The sequence below is a fragment of the Aulonocara stuartgranti genome, assembly GCF_965226115.1.
Source record: "Aulonocara stuartgranti genome assembly, chromosome: 14".
NCBI classification, from domain to species: domain Eukaryota; kingdom Metazoa; phylum Chordata; class Actinopteri; order Cichliformes; family Cichlidae; genus Aulonocara; species Aulonocara stuartgranti.
The window spans coordinates 10,640,434-10,659,732 of record NC_138950.1 but is presented as its reverse complement, the minus strand read 5'-3'; the positions used below and the strand labels follow the sequence as shown (position 1 = coordinate 10,659,732).

Below are 19,299 nucleotides of genomic sequence, written 5' to 3'. Positions count from 1 at the left end.
GTCAGACCACATATCAAAATATTTTAACAATATCATCCATTTGGTAATTCCTAGACTTTCATGACAAAAAGTAATGATATTTGCTCAATTCCCGAGATTAAACACTAATGCTGAAATACAATTTTATTGCAACAATATTATTCGATACCCGAATATCATTCACTAAGGATTAAAAAAAGAAAGGGAAATTTGATGTCTATAAGTCAGTCTTACCAATAATAATAGGCTGGGGTTCACTCTTCACTCCAACCCCTGCACTTGTGCTGGCAGCCACTTCCACATGGTACACTACTCCTACCTGCAGCCCACCCACCACTACAGAGCGTATGGCTGCATCCACTGTCTTATTAACATGGAAACGCGTCTCATTCCCAAGACACCAGATCTGAAACGGAAAGGACAAAAATAAGTGATGCCTTTCGCTTTGTGTGACTTAAATGAGAATCCATGCTGACGTGCTGGGACCAACCTTGTACTCTTGGATGATGCCGTTCTGGTGATCAGGTGGCGGGGGGTCCCAGGAGATGCTTATGGAAGTGCTGTTCTGGTTTCCAACGGTCAGAACTGTTACCTGCTGAGGAGGGGCACTGGGAGCTGAAAGAAGAGGTGCAAATATCGATGTCAAAAGTCAAATACACTATCCATCAGTTATGGCAAAGAGAATCAAAACAGAAACAAGGATGCACATACCAGACACAGATTTTTGTTCGCCATGATATTCTATAAGGACAACCCAGGTGACCGAAGCTTGCCATGATCTTTCATTAGAGGGGGATTTACATAAAAAGTAGAGCACATCCGATACTGCTATAACCTGTCTTTAATACATCACATTGATTTAATATATCATCCTTGTCTCCAGCTTGGTAGGTTTGCACAGAAAATACTGGTATTGATTTGTAGAATAATGGCCTGGCATAGTCAGGCAAGCACTCTCAGTCACACTAAGACTCTAGCATTGACCAGGGTGGCACACGGGTCAATGAGAATATAGGATGAAGTGCAGACAAGAAGGAAATGTGAAAAAAAAAAATTTTAGGAAAAGGAAACAAAGTCTCAGTAAACATATTGACTGATTCCATCGATCAGCGAGATGAAACTAAAGCCAGTAGGTGAGGATCAGAGGGGTGATGCCCATCTAAGTGGAATCTGCACAATCCACAGGCAGCCTGGGAGTGGATAGAAACAAGACAGGTCCAAGCTTTCATAAACCTCTGTTGTTATTCTGATGGCAACAATCTTCTGACCCCACAAGGGGTAAAAGGAAAAATAAATAACAGTTGGCCCAACTGGAAATAACGTTTTAAAAATAATGTTTTCTCATTTCCACAGTGGCTGGCAGGGGTGCAGCACCACAGCAGAATACTGACAGGTCAATTACTCCTGTGCTGCCGCTCTCTCACCTCACCTCCATCCAAAATGGCACGTGTCACCCTGTAAATCTGTGCTCATCCCTCAGTGCAATTGGCCACACCAACCCCCAGAGAGCCAGAAGGCCCTGGCATGGTAGAAGATGAATGGGTCCAATGATGAACCCAACACCTTAGCCAGATTAGAAACAATCTTCCAAGGGAGCATCTGATCAACCATCAAGCTCTGGGCTCTCCAACACCGAATTACATTCAGGTGACGAAGTGCTGGATTTGTGCATGGCAGTCATCAGAAGCAATGTCGTTCAAAGTTAATGTTATGAATGATTTAGCAGCTTATTATCATGCATATTTGTGCTAAACAATACACATTTTTCATTAGAGGCCTCAGAGGCTGCGCTAATAGAGCCATTAGCAGAGTGATGTATGGCAGGCAGGAATGTGACCCTCTGTCTCGCATGCACATGGCATGCTGTGCTGGATGATGAAGGAATACAAACATGTCATCCATACAAAAAAGGAGCCAATAGCTATTGAAAAGACTGGGAGTGGGATCTCCCTAGAGATCAATGTATTGTAGATCATTAGTCTAGAAATGAACATTTATACAAACATTACTGATTTCCCTTCTCCTTAAATAAGAATTACTCTGCATAAAACATGATCCTCTGTGGTGACTTCTTAGACAATTATGCAGTGGGAATCAGATGGCAGTCAGAGTTCATTTATCAGCCATGATATGGCTGTCCAGATGGAGAGTGAGAGGACGTGTGAAAAAGGCAAAGGGAGACCAAAAAGATGGACACAGCACTGGCGCGCTGAGCATACTATAACCCTGAATCTGCCTGGACGTACTCTGGGGATTCTTTAATTGTGCTAATAACAACCTAAGTTTTAATCACACTCTGAACCGGATTTCTCTATCTGTCTAGCCACATTTTCTCAGTAGTCCCAGGGACTCTGAAGAGCCTAGAGCCCTGTGTTTGACAGTGCATTAACTCTGACCAAGCGCAGCAGCAGAGTTATGGCAGAAAGTTGTTGAGATTGTGCAGGACCTGGATGCAGATAGGGAATATTATCAGCATTGGTAATAGCTGTGACATGTGGATTTAGGAAACCTTAGGGAGATGTACCTTGGCATGTGTGACTTTAAGGTATGTGTGTGTTTGTGCCAGAGTGTGTGTTGGCGACAGCTGTAACTTGATGGCAGTTCGACTGCTGCAGTGAATGCACTAGCTGACCACAGGAGATATGGTCCCTCTGAGAAAGGGAAAATAAATGGGCCTGTCATCCCAACAGGATGTGAACTGTCTCCTGTCCATGCAGCCTGAATATGCAGTGGAAAGACAGTCTTCGCCTCCAGTATTAAGCGTCTGCATTTGTCTTTTTGTGCTGCTGTAGGTATAAAGTTATATGGTTAAAAGGTTGAAACAAGGTTGGTGGTTGTATTTGTGTTCAGGTTTATATCAAAGCAAAACAGTGTTATTGCAGGTTTTTTTTAAAAATGTGTAATTAATTGTAATGTAGTTTGTAGTAGGCACTAAAACAAAAGCAGTTTTACACTTAGCTTCACTTTGGTCGCTCAGTTTTAGTTCACTACAATAAACTTGATCGAAATACATATCTGTCTGTGCGCCTGTTTATAATATAGCACCGCATTGCTCTGTGGCCTTGTCAGAGCCTGTATGAATCAAGCTTTAGGTGACAGATCATCTTCACAGGAGGAAGTGTGAGCTGTGCCCAATCACAGCTCAGATCTGTGGCTGCTGGGTGATGGATTAGACGAAGGTTGGCACTAACACCACCAATCAAAAAAAACAAAACAGCTGGAAGGTCAAAAAGATGAGCATATCCTGGAAGCAGGTTTAAACAAAATACAGTTCTTAGTTTTAAAGAGGGGCACCAATGATATTGCAGCAAAAACTGGCACGGAAGCAGCCTATGGGATCGTGTCACTCATCATTTGAGTGGCTGCGCCACAGTTTGATTTTATTGCTCCTGACATACAGTAATATACATATAATCAGCAAGTTCTTCCACTTACCTTCCTCGGTGGTCCTTGCAGTCCTGGATTCACTGTCCATGCCCTGAAACTCATTGAAATAAGGCCGGACCTTGATCTCATAAACTATGCCTTTCTTGAGACCAGAGAGGATCACACTTCTCTCTGAGGGGACGTTCACATCCTGGGTCTGCCATGGTCCTGGTGATGGCAGTCCCGATGTCTGTCTGTAAAGAACTCTGTAACCCTGGATGAACTGGGACTGACGATCCACCTAAAGAGGTAAAAGAAGGCATTATTTTCATTTAGTTATTTTTTATTTCAAAGAGAACTGTGCAGAGGAGATTAATGGATGCTACTTTGGGACATTTGATAGATAATATGCATTGATGTTTTTCTGCAATTCTTACAGGGCTGCATGTATAACACTTTAGAGGCTTTTATGACCAGCACTTCTACACTTTTCTGAATTAACACTGACATCATCTCATACCATAGATCCTACCAAGTGGTCCCCCCAACATTAAAAAGGCATTCCATGAAGGACATAGGAATGTCTCATGTGTATTATAAATGCTAAATAGTGGCACCATAAAGCAAGTCCTACTATATTTAGGACGTGGTATGAATATAAGAATTTCATGCAGCAACAAATACATACACCCTGGGGAAATAAGGAGGATACACAATAGAGATGGTAACAGGAGATATGTCCCATAGAAAAGATGGAGAGACAGCAATTGTAGTAGCCCCCTGAAATCCACAACGGGTCCTTCGTCTAAAACTTGGAACCATTTAGCGAGACAGAAAAAGCTGAATTTATGCAGAGGAGGAACGGGTGCATAACTCACTGTAATGGCTTGTTAACAGTAGAAGAAGAAGTGAGCAGGGCTTTCAAGTGGGATGTTAAGCAGCTGTTTTTCACCAGTGTAGCTTGAGTAAATCAGCAAAATGGATTCCGTTCTTGGTGCACGAATTTTATTAATGGAATGATTTGGGAATATAAAAGCTTTCTGAAAGGGGCCACTCTGTTTACTTAAAGGGTCCCAGCCACTGATTGATTAGGCAGCCGTGTTTTGTGTTGACTGTACACTGCAATCATAAAGCAATGCTTTAGCATTAAATTAGCGAACAAGTCCACAGGGGTCAATAAAGATGTCACCAGGAAAACTGCTAATGTGGATCATTTGAAAATGCACTCCCTTTGCCACCAAGGGATTTATAGGACCACAATCAAAATAACCATGTACATATTATACAGTCTAAACACCGTAGTGTTTCTGTTCTTATTATTAAACAGATATAATTTTTTTTTTAAAGTGTTTCACATTTGGCAAAATGTTCTAAACTTGGCCAAAAGTTTATTCTTATTTTGAAGCATCAGAAAGTGCATATAGGATATAGTGGATGCAAAGGTTCCTGTTTGCAGATTACTACACTGTATTACACAAAAATTAATTTCAATCTGCTTTTATCTGAGTACGGTAGTCCTTTATGTAAGCAGGAAGCAGCTGAAGACATATGGAAGATAGATGAACAACCAGATGTCTCTGACATCTCTTTTGATGTTACTGTGGTTAATAAAACCATTTTACAGCTATCTGATGTTCAGTTACTTTTAAATTCCCATTTACAATTTCAAAGCTGCAGTCTTAGGGAATAACCTGACAAAAATTTCCTGGCATAAAACAAATCCTAGCCTCAAGGAGCACCTTCTGACTTCAAAGAGGAATATTTAATGCCAACTATCTTGACTGTGACTCAATTTTGCACAATCAAAGAATCACAATATATGCTCTTGCAGTGAAAATACTCAGCTAAAGTCTGAGTATGCTAAGCTATACTTACTGTCCATGTGACCTGAATGGTTGTGGGACTCAGGACAACAGGATTGTGCAAGCGAACTATGACCTCGCCGAGCTCCTTCTGTACGTGCCTGTGGTCCACACCCTGAGCTGGAGGGCTTATATCTACAAGAGAACAAGAAAGTAAAAATGAGAAGGAGAAGTCCCAAAGTAAAGTCAAAGAGAGTAAAATGTTTCTTACTCTTCTTAAACTCTGTTCACTCAGCTCCACACAATAAACCTTGATTCATCACCATCAGAAGTGGAATAACAAAAGAAAGAATGAATAGACAAGCCAGATTTAACAAAGACGTGTACACTTGGTAATCACGACTTCATTTAAAAAGGAGCAACTTCATCTGCATTAAAATGACCTCATTCCATTTTGTATTAAGCACTTTTCTGATCTAAAGAAAAGAAAGCAGAGTTGGGTTTGCAAAGTTCTTTAGACGTGCGACTTGTCTGCACTTACTGGGATCTGACTGAAAAACCACATCACTGAATGAACTCTGAATATATGACCCCTTAGACATACTGGATGGAAGATGAATGGACACATGACACTATGTTCCAGCTCATTTCTCCCATGCATGTGTTTCAAGTTATAAGCAATAAAAAAAAATCCAGCATATGAGATACTGAGTGTGGCTGAAATGAGCCACATTTTGAGTTATTTACTGGAGGAAAAAAAGCCACAAATATCATTTCCTATATTTAAAAAAAAGATGCCTCATTTACACAACCCAGCGCAGTGATAAATAACATGGACACACCAAAGGAGCAAGACAGGCCAAACACAGTTAAAAGTAGTAAAAAATCACTTTATCATCAGTGCATGCTATTGTCAATCAACACTTCTATATATCATCTGAAGGTCTTCATCTCACCATGAGAGAGATAGGCTGCAAATCAAATTCACTTTTTTAGGATGGTATTAGCTTACATTTGACAGAGCACGGCCAAAGGATTGCTTGTGGGAGGGTGTTATCATATCAATGCAATCTGACTGCAGACTGTCCAGTACTGTAACCAAATCATCTTTGGGTTTGGAGACAGTCATTTTCTTCTGTTATGATGATTAACATAGCAGGCATAGCACTAACTCTGTTAGGCCTTCCAAAAGTAGACATGGCTATTTTACATAATTGCTTAAGTGCAGCCTTAATGAGCTGAACTGCAATGAAAAATTTGACCTCTTGAAAGTTGTGCAGTGTTAGTGTCAGTATAACTGTTCACTGCAGACTGCTGAGATGGGCTGATAAGTACCAGAGTTTGGAGTGGAACACAGCGACCTTAATCTATCCTTAGAAACAAAAATCAAATTCAGCTTGTGGCTTATGAAGAACCTATGCATACATGCAGTGAATGTAATGAAGTTGCTTTATATTAGTGTTATGTAAGGTACCTTGTGTTCTGACAGGATCAGACATGGGGCTTGGATCGCTCAGGCCCTGGCTGTTCACAGCTCGCACCATGAACAGGTAGATGGTGTTCGGACGGAGACCTTTGACAGTGAACTGGGTGGTTTTGACGTGGTCTGCCACTGTTTGCCAACTGTTGCTCACTGATTGACTGCAGTGCAAGAGAAATAAAGTTATATCTGCAATCCATAGCATACCAAAGCTGATAGCTAGTGACTGGCGCTTTAATGGGAGTGGTAAAACAAACCTGAACGCTTCAATGACATAGGAGGAAACAGGAGACGCTCCAGCCAGCCCAGGCTGCCAGGACAGGGACACACTGTTCTTGGTGACATCGGTAACTTGAGGTTTAGATGGTGGGCCTGGAAGCTCATTATCATCATGGTTCTTCATTACAATCACTCCACCTGATTCTGAAAGTTTCAGTGAAGAATACAACAAACAGCCATTTTCATCAATAAACAGTAAAGTTAAAACAAATATCACGTCAATATCATGTCATCTTCCCTCGACCTACCTTTGACTTCCAAGAAGGCACTCCATGAGGTTTCGCCACTGGAGCTGGTGGCCACACATGTGTAGATCCCAGAGTCTGCAAGCTAGAACACAGTGGAATAAAGACATATATATAAATGAAAACAAGCAGCAAACAATATAAGCAGTAGTAAGGATTCCATTAATAACACTATTAGCGAAAGGGACATTTTAGTTCCCCCTCCTAAAAGCAGCAGTGACTGAATACGTGTTTCCTCCTATCGCTGACACAGTGAAACTGATGGGGGGACTTCTCCGGCTAGGCCCTGCGCTGGACAAACCGTGTGTCATTTGTGAGTGCCTCAAAGTGCTGACGCTAATTTCCTAATGAATTCCATTTTCTACTCACCACCCTTCCATCACTTTTCCACTCCCCCTCCTTATTTCCCCACTGTCCTGCCGACCACAACAAAGACAGGCTAATTAATTTAGGATGGGCTGCAAGAACCCCCTGGACCGATGACAGCTGGCTTGTCTCTCCATCCCTCTTAGGAACTTTGGTTGTTTGTTGGTTTCTGTCCCTGTGCCTTCCTTCCATTTATTAAATAACATGTCAGTGGTCACCGGTTTTGTCAAGCGTAATAGGTATTCCACTGAGGCCACAGAGTGCAGAAAGGGAGATGCGATTCTTCTAAATTTAATCTACTTGATACATTTGCGTGTGCATAAATGTGTGTGTATATATTCTGAACCACAGCTGGATTCCATCCAACCCTTCACAGCTGAACTCAAATGGAGCTACCATGCCACTAAGTGATACAATCATGCAGGTTAAACAGGGGGGTTTGGTACTTCTTGTATGCCCACTGGAAAAACCTTGTATCCTGGAGTCTTGAAAACATGACCATGCGGTTGCAAATAACTGCATTAACATTTTATGTTAATGCTGGTTTTAAGCTCTGCTACAAAGAAAGCACAAAACTTTTAACACATAGTAGCAGTTAGTAGTAGTAACTGTGACTTTAACACTAAAATCTTTTACCCTGATGTTTTTGATCTGCAGACTGCCCAGCTCCTGCAGCGACATGCGGGGGTCCTTTCCTAGTAGACTGACCCCATCCTTCAGCCAGCTGATTGAGGGGATAGGATCTCCTGAAGCCTGACACTTCAGTAGCGCCATACTGTCAACCCCCAGGGTCTGATTGGATGGGCCTTGGCGAATAATAGGCGGAGGTCTATCTGTGAGCACTGTGAAACAAAGAGGAAAATGTGAGTGTTATCCATATTCTGTAGTTCAGATGAATGATGATGCTCATATAATGCGCATGACTATAAAATAAACTGAGTGATAGCACTGGTTATAAAACACACAGCGGGGGGCGGATATTGGTATCTATCATAAAGTAGACTATTTTCTCTGCAGGTCTTGTAATTGTGCCACAGAACAATGATTCCTGTATTTCCAGGAAAGAAAAGCTGAGTAGTGTTTTCTTCTTTCATTGATGTGGCAGAGGGATGCTAAGCGGTTTCCAGTTACTGCCTGGGTAGCTTTATTTTTACACACTACTCTAGACTCTGTGGTACAGTTTGGCGGTGAGACACTGGCCTATTGAGCCAGTATGGTTCAGATAAATACTTCATTATGTGCAGTGTGGGGCACAATAAAAGGTGAATTTTAGAAAGTACGGAAACTGGACTCTTTATTTCAAAAGAATCAGAGAAGGCAACCTTAATTTTTTTATTATTTGGTTCCAGTTTCAATTTAAATGCTACAACTTTGATGGATTCCATTTATATGAGCAAATTCATTTGTTTTAATGTGCCAGAAAAGCCTTTGGGTAACATCTGTAAAATAGGGGATGTGTCAGAGGCGATCTCAGAGATTTAGTACTGTAGCACAAAGGCAGTTTATATATTTAGAGTTGAATAATGTGGAGTCCCCCTGGCTTCGCAGAACCTACATTAATTAGAAAGTATGGATTAATGATGTCAGACCTGCAGGGGCTAATTACCAAGTACCTCAGTAACCTTTCAACACATTATCACACCTCACTTGCAACCCTAGTTTCTGTCCCGCAGTTACATCTGATAAAAGGAAGTGTTTCCAGATTATTCTCTCTACTTTCGTAGATGCTTCGGGTCAAGAAGGTGGAGAGAAACCTGATATGTTATCCACCAGCCAAATATACTACATTAATTCCACCTTTTTGTTTTTAGGCCTCTATAATAAGTAAGTAGGGCAAATGTGATCAAATGAATCAAAAGTAATAATGTAAAGTTGAAATCCAGCCAAGAGACGATTCAAAGCATTTGCTTCTAGCCAGGGACTCAGTAAGATACAGTTTGTCTTCTGATAGCATAGTTTGTCAAATTAAGATGCATTAAATTATAATGTGCATCCATGTTTGTTAAAAGATGTTTAAAGCAACGTCCCTCACATTAATGCAGTCCTTACTTAGTACAGTACACTGCTGTAAGACTCGGTTTGACAGAAGCTAAAGCGCAAACAGAAGGCATGGTTTGGTCAAGGGGTTTGATGCGTTTAATTTATGTGTCCATGGCATGTGGGAGTGACAAAGGGAGGAGGCAAAGCTCGACTAAGGCCTTGGGTCTCTGGATCAGGAATTTCTCATTACAGATCTCCTTGAACTCCACAGACTGCTGGCGGGACTCCGGGCAGTAAATCACATGAAGACTGCAGCAGGTGTGGCCATGACCTCACCCTGACCCACACCACACTCTTTCCTCCTTTTCCACTGATTTGATTCATTTTGCTAACATGTCTTCAATAGCATATCTTGGCAAAAATAAAAGTGGGAATTAAAATACCTTAACTATAACAATGCTACACATTTCATTCCAAAGTGAATGTGTTTTTCACCATACTGTCTACACTGAGTTATGGAGACATCCTATTTGTTGCCACCACCTGTCCACTATACTGCCATTAAGTTGATCACCCTGTGGCCCTGGTACTGCCAATTGTGAGCTGGAAGTAGTATCACTAATATCCAAAAAGGATATCTGTATCTTTCTTTGTAAGACTTTGATAGAGTTCTTCAGTCTGTCTGAGACACTCATAAAGAATTTAAAGCCCAATCAGAGTTCTAACACTTGTGACTGTTAAACCCGCATGCCATGTGTACAAAATGTTTGTTTAAATAAAAATACAAATACAGCTGAAAAAGTGATAAGCAGGAATTTGAAGGGCACTTTCAATTATGTACCTGCACCCGACTGCAAAACAAAACCAAAAAAATGCCCATGCTGTGTTTTTAATCTTTTTGCTAGCAGGTACTTTAGCCGACATATGGATAGCCGTCTATCTTGCCATCACAATAGCTGATTAGATGCTCCCGCGCCTAGCAAGACAAAAATAATTCATTTCATAGAAAGCCACTGTCACTCTATCAGTCTCCTTCTCCTGCTCCCGCCCTCATACACAAACATGTGGCTCCCTCACTCACCAAACCGCTGACCATTAAACTTGAACAAACTCAAGGGCAATGCTCTATTTTCTTTCCAATAGGAAGACGAGGCATTTTTAATAAAATTGCATCAGGAAAGAAAGAAATAAGTGCACAGAGCAAAAACACAGTAACTGAAGGTTATGGACATACTGACATTTCTTCAACAGTAGTTGAATTTTCTTTGCACTTTGACTGTTTAAAAAATTCATTTGTACTTGTGCACCTACTGCACACACAAAGGTCTTGAAGGCCAAATTCCTACTTGCACTTAACCAGGCAATAGCCGTGTTGTAGCTAAAAGCTGACAAACTCAAGTCAGATGCCATCAGTGTCAGTATAAGTAATTTGTTTGGTGATGGTTCACCTGCCTCACCCCATCTGCAGTGGTACTAAGCAATGTGTCAGTGTGTAGTAGTGTGCTGGCATGGCAGAAGTTACACGTCAGGTTTTCCTCACCATCTGTGACCTCCAGTTGAGCCTTGGCGAGGATACTGCCTGCAACGGTCAGGGCCTGGCAAATATAGTAACCAGCATCTGCCCGCTGCACAGATGAGATGGTCAGGGCTCCACTGGGCGACACCGAAAAGCGATTGTTGGGCTGCTGGGGTTGGTTGGGAAAGAGCAAATTCTGCAGGAAATGGAACAAACAGCCAATTAGTGAGAACATGGAAGCAGTTCAACCTGGAAGAATTACAAAAATGCTCACACATCCATCACCATTGAATCCACACATATACTGTGCACACTAACATGCAAACACATCCGACTATTAGTGTAATCACAGCATGAACAATTCTCTCTTTGACTATGTGAACCGACTTCACGAGCTGCAAAACATGTTTGATGACTTGGTTTCATACTTATTCTTGGGCCAAGCCAGTGGCTCCACTCTCTTAGGAAGGGAACTTTTTGCTCTTGTTGGCTTCATGACCACTTTCCTCTCTGTTTCAATTCCACAGTGGTTTTGAGATTTTTTTTTAAATGTATTTTTTTTAAAAGGAGACCACCTCATGTAAATTAGACTTTATTAAATATAATGTAATCTTGAATTTAGAAAGGAAGACATAATCAGCGTAACACATTTCAGAGTAAATACACAGAATTAGACGACTAATGACACAGAAAAAAGTACTTCTTTCTGAGTAGTTCCCACCTTGTCCCAGCTATTCCTGTACTCTTTTATTAGGATCCCCAGAGGGAACCAGCAAAAACAGCTGGATTGAATTACATCTAATCACTTACATGTAGCAAACTGCACAGTTTCTTTTATATTAGACTCTATGGGTCTCCAGAACATATGAGATGTTCAACTGGAAGAAATGCATTAATGTTATTTAACTAATATACTTAATTAGCTTTAACAAATACCATCACATCACATCACAGTAAGGATAAAGAATAGAAAGCTTTAATAAACACAAGGACAAGTGCCAACAAGTGCAGAAATGTCAAGAACGAACAGTCATTTGAAAAGCCTCAACTTTAATGACAAAGTGAGACACACACAAAATTTGAGTTCACATTACTCAATAGCACTGACTCACAATGCTTTAGGTAACATATTGTTATTTGAGTATCATACCTGTGCAAAGTTGTAAGCATGTGTCTCACTTCTGTTCACTGTTTTCAGAAAACTCTGTTCTAATTGTTGGCCTGCAGGCTATGCGTGAGCGTGTTTCAACCTTAGCGAGAGCTGAATCATATCTGTGGCTCATCTACAAGCCTCAACAGGTTCCTAATTGGCACTGTTGTTGACCGTTGTGAGGACACCCAGGTATTTGAATGGGTTATCTGCTTGAGTGAGGGTTAGGATCGTTCTTATCAGTACAGGGTCACAGAAAACCAATTAGCACTTTGCCAGGCACACTTTGATTTGGCGGATCCTGAGAACAAAGGTGTATCTATGTGTCTGTGGTAAAGATACCGATCGCAGATAGTGTAGAAGTGCTGTCTGTGTGTGTGTGTGCAAAGCAGGGGAATCCAAAAAACACAATGACTGTGTGTACAGTTGGTAGAATCGAAACCTGATAACGCCAGATGTACGGTAGATAATAAATCCCGCCTAAAAAGAGAGTGATATGTTTTCACATGTAAAAAATAATAATGAAAAAGTAATTAAAAAACAACATTAAACTGGATTAGTCTGTGTTTGTACCTGACTCCCCTCCTTCTGCCAGAAGACAGCAGGTTGTGGATTTCCTTTGGTTTCACATGGGAAGGTAGCAGTACGGCCTTGTGACACGATTTGGTCCCTTGGACGGATGACAAACTGGGGAGGAGCTGAAGTCAAAGGGCCAGAACAACAGTGTTAGAGGACCTGCGGTGCATAGTGAAGCCGAACATTAAGGCTTAAGGACTTCAAGCAAAAACAAGCAATATACCACATGGTAAAATCAAAATGGGAGTGCTGTACAGAGCTTCCATGCAGCATCATATCTGTCTTTTGCTCTGAACACCAGTGACTATCATGACTCTCACTGCCATGGTAACAAGGCTGGCCATTCATCCAGGTGAGACTGAAGCTGAATGAATGACAGTCACAGTGGCATTCACACAAGGAAGCGTCTCAGTCACAAAGGCATTTAGATCTGAGACAACACATAGGCACACCCATGCCCTGGAAACATCGAAAACTATAACAGGAATAGACAGGGTTAATTGTGTCTGACTTTCCATATGGAGGGTTTACTCTGCATCAGAATGCATCTCATATAAAAGTCAAGATTGTGAGCAGCTTGATACAACTTCTGATCAAAGCTGTATCAAAAGTGAGTGAGAGAAAGAAAAGACTACTTCAGTGTTTACCACACAACAAGCTAACACTTGAAAAGCTATCAAAGTCTGAAACTGTACTGTGAAGCTTTCTCAGTTAACATTCACACGTTTATCAGCAGCTAGACGAACAGTGAGACATTTCTGACTGACAACTTGACAGATGCAGGTCAATAACAAAGACAGCGGACTGGATACAACTTCTATTGGCGTGCAGTGCTGCCGTTTTTGCTTTCTGACCGTTACGTGACACCAGGTGAAGGAGGGAGAATTTCACACCAAACTTTGTTTCACAGATATTTCAATTGCTTTTTAATGAGATATTTAACAAGCAAAAGCTGACATAATCCAAGTGCATAGATGGCACAAAAAAGGGATATAGCATGTGTCCTTATGCATGAAAAACTTTAGTATCCAGACATAATAATCTATCATTTGATAGATGATGATCGGTACAAGTGCAAGAAAGCATTTTAATTATCTGAGTAAATTACTGCCTGACCCAGGGCCTCTACTTGTTTCTTCGGTGAATGTCATTGAGGGTCATGTTGACAAGAGCCATGTTTGCCAAGATAAAAATCAAAAACTCTTACAGAGGAAACACAGCTCCTGCAGAGATAATGAAAGTCAACACATTAAGGGCCCTGAGTCACTGCCATACTATCAAATAAGCACAGAGAGTGGATTAGAGGGACCATTTTCTTTGCAGAAACACAATGAGAAACACCAAGACTTCTGCAAAATTCTGACAAGAATTGTTGCAATGCAACATCTTGCACTCTTTCTGTTTCTTTTGATTTCTTCTAAGTCCTTTCTCTGATAAGCCAGCTGGTTCCAGTAAGGCCAAACTCTTCCCATTTGGCTGGTTTCATCATGTAATCCCTTTTTGGGCGTGTGTATTTGTCAAAGATACACACAGTTGGGAATGGTGCAGATGGCAACAGATTTACTGCTTTGCCGTTTGGCCTTCTGCTGCTTGGATATCTTGTGGCTCTCACAATGCTGGGCCTGATACAGAGCTCTTAAATCCTGCTCTGGCAAGGTCTTAGTTCCCTCCCTTCTCTGCTCCATTCCATACCACACACTGCATTATTAACAACTCACTAAAATGTGGTTTCACACCTTACAGAATGCCTCCTATCACTGTACTACCCAGCATGGTCCTTTGTCACTTTCTCAATTCCCATTAATGACTCTTTGTTTGCCATTCTCATGGACTTATTTACACACTTAAGCAGAAAAAGGATGCTTACTTCCTTTTTTCCCCACTATTTATGATTTAAAGTCATGTTAAATGGGCCTGAATTCTTATGCTTTGAACTGTTTTTCAGGTATGACTCATTGTTTCCAAAGGCAGACCAAAAAACACCCTCTTTTATCTACAGCCAATGTTAACATACCAAATAAAAGGAAGCAATCTGTTTGGAAACCAGTTTTGTCATGACCCACAGATATCTTGGGGGCATTTTCTGAGATATCTTTTTATTAATGGTTAAGCTTCCTAATGTGCAAGTGTGCTAAACTGTTAGATTTACTAATAAGTGCCAAAAACATCCAATCCATCCTATCTCAGTTGTGTGATTGGTGACTCCAGTTAAAACTGCAATTTAAACAAAAAGGCTCGGCTTTGTCTTTACTGCTTTTCTATTAGTCAACTACATATTTCACAACTTTTCATCCCTCTTTCTATCTTTAAATTATATTTGAATAAAATAGTCATGGGGAATGTGATTGAGAATGACCAAAAGGTAGACAGGGTCCAATGGAGAAGAACAGATCAAAACTTTCGACAAATCAAGGGGAAGTTAGTGTGCGACAGTTTCACAGCTTGGCTCAGGGCTAGCAGACATTGGCCCTGTTTTTTATTCAGAAACCCTTAATGACATATGAGAAGCTCCTTCCTGTTCCCTCCTAAGGAAACACACGATCAGGGGCCCATATTTAATTCATGACAAGTCACATCTGCCTGGCTTGGAGAGGGCTCGGCATAAAACAGCAGTCAGGGTGAAAAGAACAAATGGACAAAGAGACAGCGATCCATTCAGCACACACAAGCACAAATATTTCTTCCTCCTTTAAAATCCCACATTCAATCATATTTTATTCAAAAGTTGACAGCAATTACTGTCTCTTCCCACAGGCAGAGTGAATGTGTAATTTCCTCCATCTTCTTGGAAACTGACAGTTTGACAATCAGAGAACCGCCACTGCTGTTTTGCCAACCAAAGTCCTGCCATTGAGGCAGTGTCTGTTTTTTTCTACCAGTCAAGCTTGTCTTGACACACACTTCTTTTCCCTTTCTTTCTCCTCCTGCATATTTCTCATTATTGCATTCTTCCCATTTCTGCACTCAAAAGCACGTCTCTCTCTCAAGATGCCAATTTTCACTTACTCCCTCTAACAATCTCACATATGAAGTGTGCCAAATGTGGTTTTCTGTTGACCTACACCAATCTATTGGGAAATAAAACGACATTCCCAGACCGGTGTTCTTGGGCTCAGAAGGAAAGAAGCTGATCAAAACTAAACAGATCTCAGCTCTGTGATCCAAAAATCCACAGATGGCCTCAAGACTCGCAAGTTAAACACATTCTGGACCATATGAGATGACAATGTCTGAGTCAATTACACTGCTAGCCCACTCTTTCACTGTAAAGAATAGAGACTACAATCTAAAGAACCTTCAGTTTAGAGGAACAATGCTAACATAAGCCTTGATCTATAATAATAAAGCAACATACGCAATATTCATCAGCTGCGAGTAGAGCTCAAGTATATGCGATAAAAATACAAAATGAATAGTAACTTTGTGACAATGCAAAGTTTAGGACAGCTGTTTATCCACGGGAAAGCATTTCTAGTAAAGTCGTAAAGCATCAAGGAATTTCTATGTACCTAACACTCCTGAAATTAAACCTGAGAACTGCCACTAGAAAACATCATTTATTCATTCATTCATTCATTCATTTTAAACTGGATATGCTAAAGAGCACAGCGTGGAGAGAACAAAAAAAAAGGATCTGTCTAAATCTATATCTGATGTATAGACAGAAAAGTTTTAGTATAGTTTCTGAACTCTAAAGTACATACAAGAGCCAGTTAACGAAAAGAGATACAGCTCTAAAATCTGCAAATATCTCACAAGTATCTGATGTACAAAAAAAAAACAACTGAAAGGAAAGGACAACTTATGCAACAAATGTGTTAGTCAAGTACAGGAATGTTAAAGCGATGGTTAGTGATTGTCAAGCAGTCAAATGCAACAGGGTGTATGGAGAAGGCATGCAGCATGGGATCAAATCAGAAGGATGGGTACTTACCGACGGGGCGAGCTGGAAACACGACAATGGTGGAGTGGATACACAAAAGAAACAAATTAAGACACAGACGCACAAACATAAAACAACACAAAAGGAACAGAACATAATAAAATAAGACAAGGGAAATCAAAATCAGAATGAATGACATGTTGTGTTGGGCAAACACACTTCTAGCACAGTGTAAGCGTTACAAAGAGAGGATCCAGTAGGTTTTGTCCACTGCCCACTGGACAGTTTTGCTGATGAGCTCCCATCATCTGTTTCTCAGACCCCTGAATGACAGAGGCCGTCTGATGTGAATACCCACTGGTAGTCAAAAGTCTTAAATTGCATTCAAATTTCAGTGTGGGCAGTCATTATTGCTCCTCAGGGACAAATACACTGCTGGACCTTCTCTGCAATAATGAAATCTACAATTCTATGGGTGGTGTATGTTTGTAGTAGCGAGGCAAAGATGTGTTTGCCATAAATGCTGATGAACAGAACCCAAAAAAAGGAAAGAGGAGGAAAAAGAACCAAAAAAAAAAGTCAGGCATGTAGGTTATATCCAAAGGATGAGTCTTCTGAAAGTGTCACAGAGAAGTAGTTGTTGGTAGTTGTTCCCAATGTTTCCTCTGCATTGCCGTATGGGTACTCATGGTGAAGTAAACAAAAAAACTTAGGTGGTGCTCTCACGAATCTGGATTCATAAACAAGTAGTCAACCAAGACCTTGTTTTACCTCCTCTGGTCCTCTGTGTCGCTGTAAAGCGCTCCACAGAGACGTTAAGCACTCGACTTTAATGGGAAGAAGAGTGGTGAAAATAGAAAAAAAAATGGTTAGAATGATTTTATTAACCTTGCAAACCCCAGGTGTGGTGTGCACCAGTAATCTGTGAAATGGCTTTGCTGACTGGGTGGTTACAGCATGGAGGGCAGTGTGGCTTGCAGGCCACCACAACAGGGGGAGGGTGGCAGAGTGTGTCGACGCTGCACTTGGAAATGTAAATAATTAAACAGATTCATGGACTGCCTACATCTCTCTTGGCTATAGTACTCAGCATTCTGCATTTCCACTTGTGTAATGGGGACAGTAACGAGTGAATTATCAATCCAAAACTTCATCTTTGTATATAAGAAGAATAAGAACAATACGCTCAACAGTTTCTCTGTGTGTTTTTAACTGATTGATTTAATTGTTTGAATTGATATATATCTGTTTCATACCTCTGACTGTGAGGGTGGCGGAGGCCTCCAGCTTGCCCACACGGTTTTCTGCGACACAGGTGAATGTGCCCTCGTCATTAATGGAAGCCTTCTTCACTCTCAGCACATAGTCCTCCTTGTCATACTTGATCTCATACCTGTTAACAAAAACATAACACTAATATTCAAGTTGCCTGATCATCGTTTAATTCAAATGCTATGAAAAAGAAGCATTAACCAAGTAAAACTCTTTTTAGAACTGTATGACAATAGATGTTAAAGGTTTTCCCCTCTTGGAGTGGTACAGGGAAGCAAAACTGGTCGTTTTGACAAATGGAGATCGCAAGGAGCAGGATCAATTATTCAACAATGACGGCAATACACAGAGACGTATTCATTCAATTGGAAACGCTCAAAACCTGTGCAATATTCATGAGCTGTTTTTCAATAACTGTGTGTATATATACATGTGTGTGTGTGTGTGTGTGTGTGTCTCAGCTCCATATGATTTTTATCGACACTACACTTTCTTAGTGTAAGACATGTTAACTGACTGAATCAATATATCAAGTATAGCAGGGAAAGGTTGTTTCCAATTTCATTGTGGTAGTCAAATATTTGTGTTGATGTGTGTCTGCAGACCTTTGTGAATTATATGGTAGTTGACAAGCCGGCAATGCTGGTATGGTTTGTTTTTGCAGTCTGTAATTGAAGAGAGTGCCTGTTCTGGCAGTGTGTAAGTAGTATGTTAGTTGAGGGGTGGTAGTGCTGTGTGATGGTGGTCTGTCAGGCTGACAGTCCTTCCCTGTCCACAGTCTGTCACTCACAGAGGCCAAAAACAGGCATCAGTTCAAAAGATTAATGTTAGATCTGCATTAGACAAGAATGTGATTACAGATATTTTAAAAGATTAGCATGTAGAAAACAATAATATTGGTAGAACTGATGCAGTGCAGTTAGTTCAATAATTTGTTGGACAAAGTCACAATTTTTGTATTTTTGCCTTTGTATACTGCCACAGTGGACTTCAAATTAAACGGATTAAACATCCAGTATCTGGTTAAAGTGCAGACTTCCAGCTTTAATTAAACAGGCTTTACAAAAAAAAATCTGCATTAACTGGACAATTAACTGACAAGCAGATTTGTGGTCAGGTGAGGCCTGTTCCCTTGTTATTTCATGACAAATGAAGCAGACATAATATGTGAAGTTGATTCAATGTGTTGAATTGTTATTTAATAGCTTTTCACTGTCAATTTGAGTATGAGGCACATATAAATGCCTGTGCCAGTAAGGGAGGGCATCATTAGGCTGAAAAAAAAAAGAATAATAATAAATGAGAGAGACAGCAACTACTACAAGTGAGCAAATCAGCAACATCTGGTAATTTCTTAAAAAGAATGAATGAGGGCCTGAAAGAGTTTTAGCTGTCATATAATATA

At 40.7% G+C, this 19,299-nt stretch overlaps 1 protein-coding gene across 7 annotated transcripts in view; it reads right to left on the bottom strand.

Annotated features, from left to right (window-relative positions):
• Positions 1-19,299, bottom strand: part of robo2 (roundabout, axon guidance receptor, homolog 2) — a 152,473-nt gene that overhangs the window by 28,734 nt on the left and 104,440 nt on the right. For all 7 annotated transcript variants that reach the window (XM_082502987.1, XM_082502985.1, XM_082502982.1 and 4 more), the window contains 12 exons: positions 17,879-18,015; positions 16,674-16,685; positions 12,737-12,861; positions 11,038-11,209; positions 8,154-8,359; positions 7,155-7,236; positions 6,885-7,050; positions 6,622-6,788; positions 5,221-5,342; positions 3,415-3,646; positions 470-594; positions 214-385 (listed from right to left, as the gene is read on the bottom strand). In XM_082502987.1, the coding sequence (XP_082359113.1) occupies positions 214-385; positions 470-594; positions 3,415-3,646; positions 5,221-5,342; positions 6,622-6,788; positions 6,885-7,050; positions 7,155-7,236; positions 8,154-8,359; positions 11,038-11,209; positions 12,737-12,861; positions 16,674-16,685; positions 17,879-18,015 (1,718 nt within the window). The remainder of the gene's footprint in view (positions 1-213; positions 386-469; positions 595-3,414; positions 3,647-5,220; positions 5,343-6,621; positions 6,789-6,884; positions 7,051-7,154; positions 7,237-8,153; positions 8,360-11,037; positions 11,210-12,736; positions 12,862-16,673; positions 16,686-17,878; positions 18,016-19,299) is intronic.